At 42.0% G+C, this 13,793-nt stretch overlaps 1 protein-coding gene across 15 annotated transcripts in view; it reads left to right on the top strand.

Annotated features, from left to right (window-relative positions):
• Nucleotides 1-13,285, top strand: part of LOC103381119 (DNA (cytosine-5)-methyltransferase 3A-like) — a 41,627-nt gene extending 28,342 nt beyond the window's left edge. For 8 of the 15 annotated variants that reach the window (XM_025056959.1, XM_017033740.2, XM_017033734.2 and 5 more), the window contains 17 exons: nt 3,410-3,613; nt 4,204-4,362; nt 4,466-4,573; nt 5,389-5,542; nt 5,628-5,771; nt 5,861-5,905; nt 6,598-6,677; nt 6,904-7,016; nt 7,127-7,310; nt 7,405-7,489; nt 7,584-7,729; nt 7,900-7,990; nt 8,101-8,249; nt 8,674-8,759; nt 8,875-8,944; nt 9,222-9,340; nt 9,725-13,285. In XM_025056959.1, coding sequence (XP_024912727.1) covers nt 3,410-3,613; nt 4,204-4,362; nt 4,466-4,573; nt 5,389-5,542; nt 5,628-5,771; nt 5,861-5,905; nt 6,598-6,677; nt 6,904-7,016; nt 7,127-7,310; nt 7,405-7,489; nt 7,584-7,729; nt 7,900-7,990; nt 8,101-8,249; nt 8,674-8,759; nt 8,875-8,944; nt 9,222-9,340; nt 9,725-9,866 — 2,079 coding nt within the window. In that variant the 3' untranslated portion in view covers nt 9,867-13,285. The remainder of the gene's footprint in view (nt 1-3,409; nt 3,614-4,203; nt 4,363-4,465; nt 4,574-5,388; nt 5,543-5,627; nt 5,772-5,860; nt 5,906-6,597; nt 6,678-6,903; nt 7,017-7,126; nt 7,311-7,404; nt 7,490-7,583; nt 7,730-7,899; nt 7,991-8,100; nt 8,250-8,673; nt 8,760-8,874; nt 8,945-9,221; nt 9,341-9,724) is intronic. The other 7 variants (XM_017033741.2, XM_017033739.2, XM_017033738.2 and 4 more) reach the window with 4 other exon arrangements.
• Nucleotides 13,286-13,793: the final 508 nt, after the last annotated feature.

Below are 13,793 nucleotides of genomic sequence, written 5' to 3'. Positions count from 1 at the left end.
AAAAAAAAAAAGTTTGGTACAGCAACTGGATTAAAAACATGTCAGCAGAGAAATATTCCTGTTGGTCTAAAATATTTCGTAGTGTTTTGGACGACGGTCATGTTTCTGTCCCCGACCCATATTTTTGTATTTCTGATACCTAAATCTAGTTGTCGTTTCCATTGTTTTGTCCACCAGATGTTGGAGGTAACACTAAGAGCATGGACAGATTTTCTTACACTCCTGGTCGTGTATGTGTGTATTTGTGTGTTTGTGCGTGTGGTCTGACTGTGATCCGTGTAACAGCCCTGATTTGGATTTTTATGAGGTCAGAGGTCAACAGGAGCAAAGAAAGACTGATGTGTTGACTCGGGGGTCACCCAGAGGAGAGAAGTGTCACAACACGACACTCTCACTTTTACAGTCTGTTCTCTGTGGATTTATGTGTCGTAGTCATCGTCCCTCCACCTTCTTCTTCTTCTTCTTCTTCTTCTTCTTCTTCTTCTTCTTCTTCTTCTTCTTCTTCTTCTTCTTCTTCTTCTTCCTTTCATCCCCTGCTGGTCACACACCCTCACTGCACTGGAGTAGAATGGAGGACAGAAAAGAGAAAAAGTGTGTTTTTAGGTCACGGAGTTTGCTCTGCAGGAGTGGTGAGGTTTGACATCTGGGCCAGAGAGACGTTCTGGCTGCATAGTAACAAGTGATGTCATGATTATTTATAAGCTGGAGCTGTGTCAGGGTTACAACACCGTCATGTCTTTCACCAGCCGTCCACTCGTATTTCTCTAAACTTTGACACTTGACTTTACAGTTTATGAATACAAACTAGACGGTATTTATTTTATACTCAAGTACATTCAAGTGAAGTGGCCTGTGCTGCTAGAAAACTGTTATTGTTTTCAACACAGTGCATAGTCCTTCGATGAAATACGCTAATTACCTGTAGGGCAATTACTGGGGTAACTTTTATCCCTAATTTTCTGAACCCAAGTTTTTTTTTACCCACTTTTAAATATCATACGACTAATAACATTGAGCTATTTATTTATTTTTAACTCTACATATTGTTTTTTTAATATATAGTTTATATGAGCTAATGCTAATTATTTTGTAATTCTGTGCTAAACACTAATCACATTCATTGTCTGGCATTAAAACCCTGTCTACGGAAGCCTAGATGGACATTTTCCTTCCTTTCATTTTCCAGTGCAGATAGTGAAAAACCAGTCCCTCTGTAATGACTCATTTTGTACGGAAGGAACTGGATGAAAATCCCAGGCGGACGTCATTATGATATATATATTTTTAAATTTTCCTTTTGACTAACAGTGTTTTATCGTCTAATTATCCTGAAGATCATTTTACTGACGTTACCAGACGGCAGACTCCACCAAGTACCCGTTCAAACTGAGTTCTCACGCTGCGGCGTTGGCAGCGTCTGTGTTTTCGTCGCCGCAGCTTTGTTCACGTCTCATTTCCTACAGTTGTGTTCTCAGGCTATCTGAGGTGAGGAGGAAGCGTCAGTGGAGCGCGCTGGAGAATAGTTACGAAAACAGAGAAGAGTCCACCAGAAGTTTTCAGAAGTGGAATAAAAAGTGAACGTTCAGCAGTTTTATTGTGAGGAACACTTCTTGCCTCATTTCTCACACTTTTCCCTGCAGACACACCGACGCCCCCCTCTGATATATTTAATAGTCTTCCCCAGAGATCATGTTCTCAGACAGAGGACCAGAGAATAAAACTGTACCACCGCTGTTTCCTAAAGAGCAGACGGACCAGGAAACACAAAGATCAACACCGCAGCTGCACATGGTCCACGTTCACTCGGCTGTGCTGCGACCCAGTGGTTGAGAATCACTGTTTCAGACCAACAGATTTTTTACACTGCTCTCTATAAACATTGGACTCGGACAAAGTCGTGCGTCAGTTTCAACATAACCTAACATTATCTCCGATCTCTTCTGTGTGAGACATAAATATAATAACATTAATAATTAGGAGAAACTAAAATTCTCTAAATGCCAGTGATAAATACATAATGTGTCGTGAATGTGTGACCTTCAGCGCCGCGGTTTTAGTCCGTTTAGTCGTGTGTTGTGTCAGAAAGAAAAAAAAAAGTGACTTGAAAAAATACTTGAGCAGAAAATGTTTATTTTCCCTCCCATCCAACCTTGTTCAAACTTTTCTATTCTATTCTTATTTTATTATCCTATTTACTCTCTCCCTCTCTCTCTCGTTCTCTGTAGCCTTCAGCTGAACCCATTGAACCCCCCACTGGCCCCCCCCTCACCCATTCTTCTTCTCACTCACTTCCTGTTTAGAGGAACAATCAAAAGGATTGTTCCCACAGCCAGGGGGCACCGAGCTCTTCATCTAGATCAGGGCGCAGCATCCACATAAAGAAAACATCAATTACAGGAGCGTCTTAAACGACCCCAGTGTTGGTCTGTGGACGCAGCAGCAGCAGCAGCAGCAGCAGCAGCAGCAGCAGTAAAATCACAACAACAGAACACTGGACTCTCCAGTGTCTGACTGACTGGTCAGTAATAAAGTCCGTCAGTGATATACAGGCGGCCATTTAAAGAGACTTGAGCTGCTGACAAAAACAACTCACGTTAGACTTTCAACATATGGTGACCTTTAAAAAAAAGTTTGAGTTTAAGTCTAAGTTTGAGAACATGATGCTAAAGAACCCAGCTAAGTTTGAGAACATGATGCTAAAGAAAAGTTCTGTTTCTACAGTAGCAATAGTAACAATATGGGATTGTTAGGGTTCAAACATTTGTCGTAGTGGAAGAGGTGGCATCATCAGAGTATAGGGAATCAAACTAGTGACCTTATTTCTGTAAGGCTTTTCCATAAACCACAGATGACTAGTGTAGTTGACTTCTAATAAAAAAAAACCAAAGAGCAGCCAACTGTGATCTCCTCACTTCACCTCTCACTAAATTGCCCTTCACATACCGGAACAACTAATGGCCCATTGTTTCATTGTTTCAAGTCTTATTTTAAGCCGACGAAACTTAATAACTAAGTGGTTATGGATTATTAAATTGTCATGGAATCCTATTATGTAAAGTATTCTTCTCAGGCATAAAGCCAGATTTTAATTTGTGCTCATTAAAAACAAATTTTTAAGTTATGAATCAGTAGTATTAGCTCAGTAAACCGCCCCTTACTTTGAGCACCAGGGAATCTTTGTGCTTGGAAACCAAACCTTTGGTCATTCTGTCATTGGACCTTTGTTTGCTGGTACGATATGGAATCATTATTTACAGAGGATTATTTTGGACCTTCTCTTTGACTCTGTCAAACGTACTTATGCTCTGTTGGTCATCAGCGTTTATTTACGTGACAACCTTTTGATTTCTTTTACGCTTTCAAATATTCGCCCGTAATCATGGCCTTTGTCTCGGTGTTCCCGTCGCAGGCAGAGCGCCGGGCGTACAGAGAGGTAGAGATGAGCGTGATGGACGACCTGTCAGAGGCTGATTTTCAAAAGGAGGAGGAGCCAAGTAGCCCCGCCCCTCCACCTTCTCAGCAACACACAGACCCCGCCTCCCCAACGGTCGCCGTGACGCCGGAGCCGGCAGCCAGAGGAGACCAGGCCACGCCCAGAGAGATAGAGTACCAGGTAGTTAGATTAAAATGATTAAAAATGTAAGAATGATTGATGTAAAGAAGCTAACGCTAATGCTAGCTGATGTAATTCCCGTGAACAATGTCCTATTTAATCATTTGTTTTCAATATGAATGTAGCCACACACTGCTAATGTGGAGCAGACACTCATGGTTTGTATTAATACATTTGATAATCTTGTTTTTTTTGTTTGTTTGTTTTGTATTTTTACTATTTCGGGTGTATTTTAGATTTGTATTTGTATTTGTCTTGTTGAATAACTACAACAATAAACTAACCAGTCAGAGACCAAATAATCCCAGTGATGCCTTTTCTGTCCTAGGGAAAAGTTTGCCATATGTGCAGCCTATTTTGTCTGGAGTGGACTATCATCAGCCCCAAAAAATAGTTTACGCCCGAGGTTACGCCCGAGTATAGAGCTCAGGATTGGTGCCAGAAAAATCTTATTTTAAAAAGGTGGCGAGGGTCCACAGAGGAGCCAGACGACTGGCTGATTTATCTCGGATTCTCGGACGTGTGGTGTTCACTGACCGTACATTTGCCGTATTAATTAATTAAAGGAAATATACCGTGTGTGTTTGAAGGACGGTCGAGGGTTTGGCATCGGCACGTTGGTGTTTGGGAAGCTGCGAGGATTCTCCTGGTGGCCCGGCAGGATCGTCTCCTGGTGGATGAGCGGCCGGAGTCGAGCTGCCGACGGCACCCGCTGGGTCATGTGGTTCGGTGACGGCAAATTCTCTGTGGTGAGTGAGCTGTCGGGAAAATGCAAAACACGGATATAAATGGGATGATGTGTTGTTTTATTTGCTTTATCATCTTGGAATGCACTCCTCTCCTCCTCTGCAGGTGTGTGTGGAGAAGCTGATGCCTCTCAGCTCCTTCTCCTCTGCCTTCCACCAGCCCACCTACAACAAACAGCCCATGTACAGGAAGGCCATCTTCGAGGCTCTGCAGGTCATTAACCCACCATTATTGTTAGCAACATTAGCATCTTTCAAGTCACGACTCCACTGGTAGAGGTCAAGAGGTCACCGTTTTCCTCCTACTCTGACCTAATGTGGTTTTTCTGCTGTGGAGGTGTTTGCTCTCATCCTGCCCACAGCTTAAACACAGTCTAAAAAAATAAAAGTTCCGCTGCTGCAATATGTGGATTTGAAAATGTAAAAAAAAATGTTCATATGAAATAACAAAATAATGTCACAGTGAAGCCAACAGCAGAATGTTAACAAACTGGAGCTTATTCACTCATAAAACATAAAATAAACATAAAATATATAAACATAAAAATTCATTTATTAGTAATAATTAGAAAACAAATAAACAAAAGGTTAAAATAAATAAATGTGAAATAAATACAAAAACTAAACTAAACTTAAACTAAAAATAGATACAATTAAAAATAGTTAATAATCACATAAATCAACATTACATCATCAGTTTATTTATTGTAAACGTGTTGTTATATTTTTACAATACAATATTTTTATAACTGTTTACTTTCATTTTAAAAATTAATTACCAATTATTTAATGACATTTTAAACAATTTCATAAAATAAGAAATGTTTGTATATATTTTAAAATTATATTGTGTGAAAATTACTAATAAATATTAAAATGGAGATAAGTAGAAATTTAAATAAAGAATTTAAATAATTAAATTAAAAAAGTAAAAAAAAAAAAGTTACAATAATAAATTAATTCATATGTATAATTTAGGAAGTTGACGTTGCAGTTTGATACTTTATGTTTGGTTGTGTGTGTGATCAGGTGGCCAGTGTGAGGGCAGGGCGACCCGTTCCTTCCTGTGATGCCAGTGATGATGCCGATGGCGTGGAGATACAGACCAGACAGATGATAGAGTGGGCCATGAAAGGCTTCCTGCCCAACGGCCCTCAGTCTCTGGATCCTCCGGAAGGTGAAGGTGGTTCTGCCTGCACCGACCTGTTACCTCTGTGAGTTCCTCTTTGATCGGTTGAGTTTCATCTCTGCTCCTTTCACGCTCACAGAGGAGCAGAATCCCTACAAAGAAGTTTACCCGGAGATGTGGGCGGAGCCTGAGGCCGCGTACACGCCGCCGCCCGCAAAGAAACCGCGCAAGAACTCAGCCGAGAAAGCCAAGATCAGGGAGGTGATCGACGAGGGCACCCGAGGTAAACACGTCGGTCTGCAGACTGTTCGTCTGTATGGAGGGTATATTTGTCCATATGTTAGAATAAAATATACATTTCCTGTTTTCCAGAGAGGCTTATAAATGAAATCAAGAAGAAGACCAGGAATATAGAAGGTAAACAACTCTGGTCCTAATTGTATACCATAAAATATATACAATCTACTGAATGTTCTACTAAATTTATACTGTGTAATTGAAGGCCTTAAAATTATTCCTCCATGTGTGAAATATGTTTTTATTTTGTAAGGATATTTAAAACCTCAGTATTGCATTTGCATTGATGTATTACTGTATTTTTTTTTGGACAAAAAGTCCTTATTTTACTATTTTACTGAGTTCATTTTGATGCTTTGAAATTCTTTCATTTATTAATTGACTAAAAAAAAATTGAAGAAAGACACTCACAAAGATCTCTCAGGCCTGTTTAGTTAAAGACAGCGCTGATATACTGGTAGGAATTGAAGAAAGACACTCACAAAAATCTTCTTCAACAGCTCTGATTATCTTTTTCTTTTTTTAGTTTTCATAGCCATCTGCTGCCACCTAGCAGAAGAGTGTTTAATTGCACTGCCTTTCACACTTTGACAAGCAAAATTATCAGCACAAAATAAATAATATTTTTCAGCCCAATTTTCCACGGCACACTAGTGTGCCACATATTTTTCAGCCCAATTAATTGAAATTGGATAATTTTCCACGGCACACTAGTGTGCCACGGCACAGGGGCTGGGAATCACTGATCTAAAGTCATATTTATATAATACAGCTGTAAATGTTTGTTTATTTCTCCCTTTTCTCTGACTCAGACATCTGTATCTCCTGCGGGAGCCTCAACGTCTCTCTGGAGCATCCTCTCTTTGTTGGAGCCATGTGCCAGGGCTGCAAAGTAAGATTAAAAAAATGAAATAAAGTGTTTTTAGTGGATCTATATGATTATTATCTAGTAAATAGTAATGAAAATGTCAGTGAAATAAGATAAAAGATTGGATCACAGGAGTTCTTTTCTTTATTCCTAGAAGTTAAAGTTACTGTTAAAATAGCCTGAACTGTACCTTTAAATCCTGTTGCTCAGCGCTGACACTGCACTCACCGCCTTCTTCTTCTTTGAACAGAACTCCTTCCTGGAGTGTGCCTATCAGTACGACGATGACGGCTACCAGTCCTACTGCACCATCTGCTGTGGAGGCAGGGAAGTGCTGATGTGTGGCAACAACAACTGCTGTCGGTCAGTCCTGTACCGTACTTTACCGCTGCTCTGGATATGGGTCACTGGACAAAGGTCTTCTAATCTGTAACATACATATACATTTAATATTTGTGTGTGTGTGTGTGAAGGTGTTTCTGCGTGGAGTGTGTGGATCTCCTGGTCGGCGCCGGCTCGGCGGCGGCGGCCATCAAAGAAGACCCGTGGAACTGCTACATGTGCGGACCTCGAAACACCTACGGGTTACTGCGGCGACGGGACGACTGGCCCTGCAGGCTGCAGCACTTCTTCGCCAACAACCATGAGCAGGAATTTGTGAGTCGGGAGTTTTTTTTCCTCCTCGTACGATTCATCTCATCATCGCCAGGGTGGTCACTGAACTCTCCTCCGTGATTTCATCTTATTGCAGGAGCCCCCCAAATTATATGTTCCTGTGGCAGCTGAGAAGAGACAGCCAATCAGAGTCCTCTCCTTGTTTGATGGCATCGCCACAGGCAAGCACATCCTTTTTATTTATTATGTATATTCAGACCAGAATGTATATATAAATGTGATTTTTTTTTCATCTCTGGTGGTTGCCCCCCTCAGGACTTCTGGTGCTGAAGGACCTGGGTATCCAGGTGGACAAGTACGTGGCCTCCGAGGTGTGCGAAGACTCCATCACTGTGGGCATGGTTCGACACCAGGGACGCATCATGTACGTGGGCGATGTCCGTAACGTCACTCACAAACATGTAAGTGAAATTATATACTTTTTTTTTCTTTTTCATCGCAGTTACTGGTTAAATATCACTGGATATTTCAATGTATTGACATTTTTACCTTCCTACTAAACTTTGCTGCATTTAAAAAAAAATTATTATTCATATCTTGACCTTGTTCTGATGTTCTTTGTCCTCTGCAGATTGAAGAGTGGGGGCCATTTGACCTGGTTATCGGTGGAAGTCCCTGCAACGACCTGTCCATAGTCAACCCTGCACGGAAAGGCCTTTTTGGTTAGAATCAGTCCAGACCAACTCAGAGGATCACACACACACACACACATATGTGAGTTAAACATTTTAGATTTTTGGATTTGACTCCTGTTTGTGTCCGTCTGGCGCAGAGGGAACCGGACGGTTGTTTTTTGAGTTCTACCGTCTGCTCCACGAGGCTCGACCAAAACCTGGCGACGAGCGGCCGTTTTTCTGGCTGTTTGAGAACGTGGTGGCGATGGGAGTCAGCGACAAACGGGACATCTCTCGCTTCTTAGAGGTACGACCATCTGGCCGACTCACGCGGCGTCGTGTGGATAGGAGTTCTGGTGAAGTTAGTGAGAGGAAATCAACAAAAACATGAAAAATTAACCAGGGATTTTAATGCATTTTATCAATGAAACTAAATAAAATAACAGTGAAATATGTTTTAAAAAAAAGTTGGACAAATCACGATGGATTGACAGAAATAAAGAACACGGCACAAAAAACAAAAACAATAAAGTCAAATCAATGCAAAAGCTGTGGTGGGACCTGTGGGGGGGCCTGCCCCCCACTTTGAGAACCACTGCCTTAACCTTTTCTTAAAAATAGCACATTAGAAAATGATTTATTGACGTTAATTTTACGTAACGTCTCCCACGTATCCACACACACGTCATTAACGACATCGACAGTAAAGACCTTCTGCTGTGAACCCACAGTGTAATCCAGTAATGATCGACGCCAAGGAGGTCTCCGCTGCCCACCGCGCTCGCTACTTCTGGGGGAACCTGCCCGGAATGTCCAGGTGTTACCTTCAAACACGTACTCAAACACATTGTGTCTTGTATAGAAAAAAAATGTGAGTGACTGTTTCACCTGCTCCACGTTTAGAAACATTCTCTCGCTGCGATTTTTTACAGACCTCTGACTCCGATGGCCAACGACAGGCTGGACCTACAGGACTGCCTGGAGCACGGACGCACAGCCAAGGTGTGTGTGTGTGTGTGTGTGAGAGAGAGAGAATGTGGTCGTGTGTGGTTGTAAGTGTGTGTGAGTGTGTTTTTTGGCTCACTTTTAAAGCTGTGGTAAGCAGTCACATGACACAGACGAGTGCAGCAGTTTGTCCACGTGACTGGAACTGTTTACTTTTTTATTTCAATTTAATTTTGATGACGTTGCAGACAGTTGTAGGACTTAAATGCACGTGTTTGCGTGTGTGTCTGTGTCTGTGTGTGTGTGTGTTTGGTTCTGGATGTTTAAATTCCAGTTTGAGAAGTTGCGTACGATAACCACCCGCTCCAACTCTGTGAAGCAGGGGAAAGACGAGCATTTCCCCGTCTTCATGGACAACAAGGAGGACATCCTGTGGTGTACTGAGATGGAGAAGTAAGAGTGTTCATCTGCTTGTTTCAACACACCTCACTGTTCTGTGTCTAGTGCTAGTCAAACCACCCAACTCGTGTTTTCAACCAGTCAAAGGTCAGCAGGGTGGGAGGGGTCAAAGAGGTCAAAAGGTCATGATGCTGTCACATTAAAAAAAAAAAACATATACAATAAAATTAACCGTTTACTTTTTGACATAGTAAGTTCAAATGAATATTTAAATAAAACAAACACAAATATATATATATACCAGCAGGGGGCGTTAAACACACGCATGAGTTTATCACTAAATACCTCATGTTTTGCTGCAATGACATTAAAATTGTTGTGGTCTGGTTGTAAATAAAATCTCTCTCTCTCCCTCTCTCTGCCTCTCTCTCCCTCCAGGGTCTTTGGTTTCCCCGTCCACTACACTGACGTGTCCAACATGAGTCGTCTCGCCAGGCAAAGGCTGCTGGGTCGTTCCTGGAGCGTCCCCGTCATCAGGCACCTCTTCGCCCCACTTAAGGAGTACTTTGCCTGCAATTAGTCACACACACACACACACATACATTAACCCTTTCTCCCTCTCTTGCTGTCACACACACACACACACACACAACTCCAACATCAAGTGACGAGGAAACGCAGATATTTACACACATTTTACTGTCAGTTTGAAGGTTGCCTGACGCAGGATGACGAACACACACACACACACACACACAAACAAATAATCACACAGCTGTTAACCTTAGGCTGACCTCAGTGCCCTGGTGCTACTTTACTGACACACATTACTGTAAGTAAAGATGGACCACACGCTTTCTATACTTTTACAAACGTGATTCCAATTTGTTCCACTTGGGGGCGCTGCTGTTTCGTTTGGCTGACGTCAGATTTCATGATCATGCACCCGGTAGTGAAGAAATGTTCGGTCTCCAAAACGTAAAAAAGTTAAATGCGTTTTTCATGTTCGTGTCATGATGTGCGGTTCCTTGAGTTCGGACCTTTCTTCGCCCTTTAACGGCAACAACGTCATAGGGATGAGCTGAGATCCCACTCCCTTAAAATGGATCACACCGCAGCCTGACACTAGGGGGCGATCACAATGTTCAGGGAGCTCCTGTGTGGTCCATCTCTATTTACAGCCTTTGAGTGAACCCTGGCAAACAGCCACTCCCTTGTGCAGGGTTCCCGTACTGTTAATCTTCACACCTGAACTTCCTGTCCGACCTTGAAACTGATGTCCTCTGGCTTTATGGACTTCAAACCCAAAAGCTCACAAAAATCTCCCCAACTCTCCCTCTTTTTTTTTTTTTTTTTTAATATATACAATAGCTACATACGTATCCACATGTACATCAGTGTGAACCTCATGGTCATCACACCTGTGAGTTCCTCTCGACCACAACACGTCACTGTATCCATATGGTTAGGATTAGAAACAGTGCTTCTTTCTTTTCTTTTTCTTTCTTTCTTTCTTTCTTTTTTCTTTTTTTTTTTTTTACTATCGTTGGTACAACAAACACTCACAACACCAAAACACACAGATCAGCAGTCAATGCTCATGGTGCTGGTGTCCATCGGTGCCGCTCTAATAACACTGACAGTCTTCGGGTGCTCATGGAGACTGAACGGTCTCTGGTTGATGACGTCGCTGCAGTTTTGTGTCCCTGAAGGAGAACGGTCAGATAAAAGTCCAAGCAGGTGGAGGAGGCACTTTAGGAAGTGAAATGACGTCATGTGTTATTTGGCTTTATTTCTGTGCTAAATCAACTTGAAACGTAGAAATTAAAGAAATGGCCACTGGATGGCAGTAATGTTTCAAAAATAACGCCTTGACTATTGTGGCTGCAGGTGATAATAAAAAAAGGCTTTAAAAAACGGGGCGCTTTGGCCCAGAGGCAGTGTCTCTGTGGTTGGTGTAGAACCCCAGGGTCCACCTCCTGGGCAAGTTCGAATCCCACTTGGTGCTTTCCAACAGACTCACCACCCACAGGGCGGCTTCGTGGGGGTTGGTATCATGCTTTAATATCTTGTTGTGAGGACAAACCTTTTTAACGGGAAACAAACATTTGTAGAGATTTCTAAACTATTTCAAACCAAAGTCCAGTCAAAATCAACTATTTAAAATGTTAGAATATAATCATTTTTCATTTAATGACGAACATCTTTGTCACCTTCAGATAAAAAAAAAATCTCTGGATCTTGGTGTAAAGAATTGAAAGAGGATCTTCCTGAGATTTTGCCGGGATTCAAACCCAAAGTCTTCCAGGTAGTAGTCAGCACCTCTGGTCCAACCTCACACACCCTTCTATCAGCTCCTCCCCAGTTTCATTCTAAATTCAGACCCACAAACACTGCAGCGACGTCCAGTGGAACCAGAACCAGAACCAGAACCAGACATTCCCTCTGCTGGTTTTCTACTTCCTACGACTGAAACACACAGTCCTGTATAAATAACACACACACTTCCTTACAAGATGCAAGGGTGCAACCTCTGCTGCCTTATGATGCCCAATGCATGCTGGGATATTCTCAGGCAGGTGAAGTCATTACGATGATGATGATGATGATGACGATGATGCACACATTTCTGCTGTATGCTTTTATTTAGACAGGGCTGTCGTCCCTTTCAGTCTGGTGCTTTGGTCTTCAAACGACCATCTTTATTTTTTTTTCTTCTTCTTCCCAGAAGCCTTTATTTTCAATCCTTTGACCTTTCCTCCGATACCAGCTCACAAACTGGACACGTGCAGACTACACGCACAAACGTGCACACACTTGCACGTTGACACACAAAAAAACTACAAACCAGCAGCAGGTTCAAGGAGTTTTTTTCCCCAACTCTCCGTTTATACAAACGACCTTCAGGTGCTTTTTAAACTCTTAAACTCTTTTTTACAGGTCTCTCTCTCTCTCTCACACACACACACACACACACAAACATACACACATTTTGCTGCAAACACTCTTCTCTGAACCCCTCTTCACGCTGCGGAGGACATCACTAGTCAAAAACAAAACAAACAAACACACTTACAAGCATACACACTGTGTACTCGCCGCCATCAGGCTCCCCATAGCGCCCCCTGGGTGTGACGTCACCACCCTCGTGCCGCTCGGTGCTGCCCGCCCTCCCTGCCTCCCCGCCCACGCCTCTTCTTCCCCCCTCTCCTCGACCCCCTCCTCTCCCAGGTGCTGCATGTCAGTCAGTCAGTCAGTGTAACCTCTGATTTCATGTTAGATTAGGGAGTAATGATAATCGAAAAATAATGGTAATAATATTACAGTAATAATAATAATAATACTCTGTTATCGTGTGTGTGTACTGTTCCAGGTTGGTGCTCAGTTCAGTTCAGTCTCAGCCTAGAGGAGAGAGAGAGCGAGAGAAAGAGAGAGAGAGAGAGAGAGCCAGGCTGGAGAAAAGCATATATTACACTTAGTGTAGTGACTTGTTCTATTGTATTTAAGGATGAGGAGAGATAGTTTTGACGAGATGAGCAGCAATGGGCGCTCTCAGACAGAGGACAGGCTGAAACACACACACACACACACACTCCCATGACCACCAGTAACAGGTGACGTAATACCGACGACTTCCACACCACTGATCCACCTGCCGTTCACACTGTGTGGGTCAGAAAAACACTAAAGACGCCAGCGAAATTAGAAAGTAATAAAGAAGATCCTCGGGAGATAAATAGCATTTTGTAACCATAACATACACATAGTAAAACATTATTCCAACATTTCATTGGCCTCGTCAGTGTTTCAGCCTGTACCTGTTGGAGAGTGCAGTCAGGTCAGAAAACCCGTGAAGAAAGAAGAAGACATTTTTAACTGACAGGTGAAGCCCACTGTAAACCCAGATGTATAAAATAAAATATAATTAAAGGCTTCTGTACTTTTAATTTGACGTAAAAACAAAACACTGATTCAGGAAAAAAAAAAGTAATTAAATGCCACCAATAACAAAAGCATAGAAATTTGAATCACTTCATCAAAGTCCCAAACTCTAATCACTCAAAATAGCTTGAACACTTTTACTAAAACATCAACAACAACATTTTACAATGTTGATTTTTAGGGATTATCAATCAAAACAAGCACAGGAAACTGCAGGAAGATTGATAGCAATTAATAGCAGCTAATCAATAGCAATTAGGGCAACTAATTAGCATGTTAATAAGCAGATAATTAACAGTAGATAATTACTCACCTGTAAATATTCTACAAACGCCAATTATTTTTGTGCATTTGGGTTTACAGTGCGTTGACGGTGTGATGACGTTTCTGTTCGCCTATCGACAGCTTTTAGGCTGAGTGATGCGCTGTTATAAACACTGATACACTCTCACACACACACACAACACACACACACACACACCCACACACATGTGTACACCTAACACTGTCACTGACAGTCAGACATAGAGAAACATGCTTGACACCTACAAACCAACAACAACGA

This window comes from Cynoglossus semilaevis, chromosome 7 (assembly GCF_000523025.1).
Source record: "Cynoglossus semilaevis isolate Cse_v1.0 chromosome 7, Cse_v1.0, whole genome shotgun sequence".
NCBI lineage: Eukaryota > Metazoa > Chordata > Actinopteri > Pleuronectiformes > Cynoglossidae > Cynoglossus > Cynoglossus semilaevis.
Note: the sequence above shows the minus strand (reverse complement) of the source record. Positions and strands in the feature narration are given on the sequence as shown.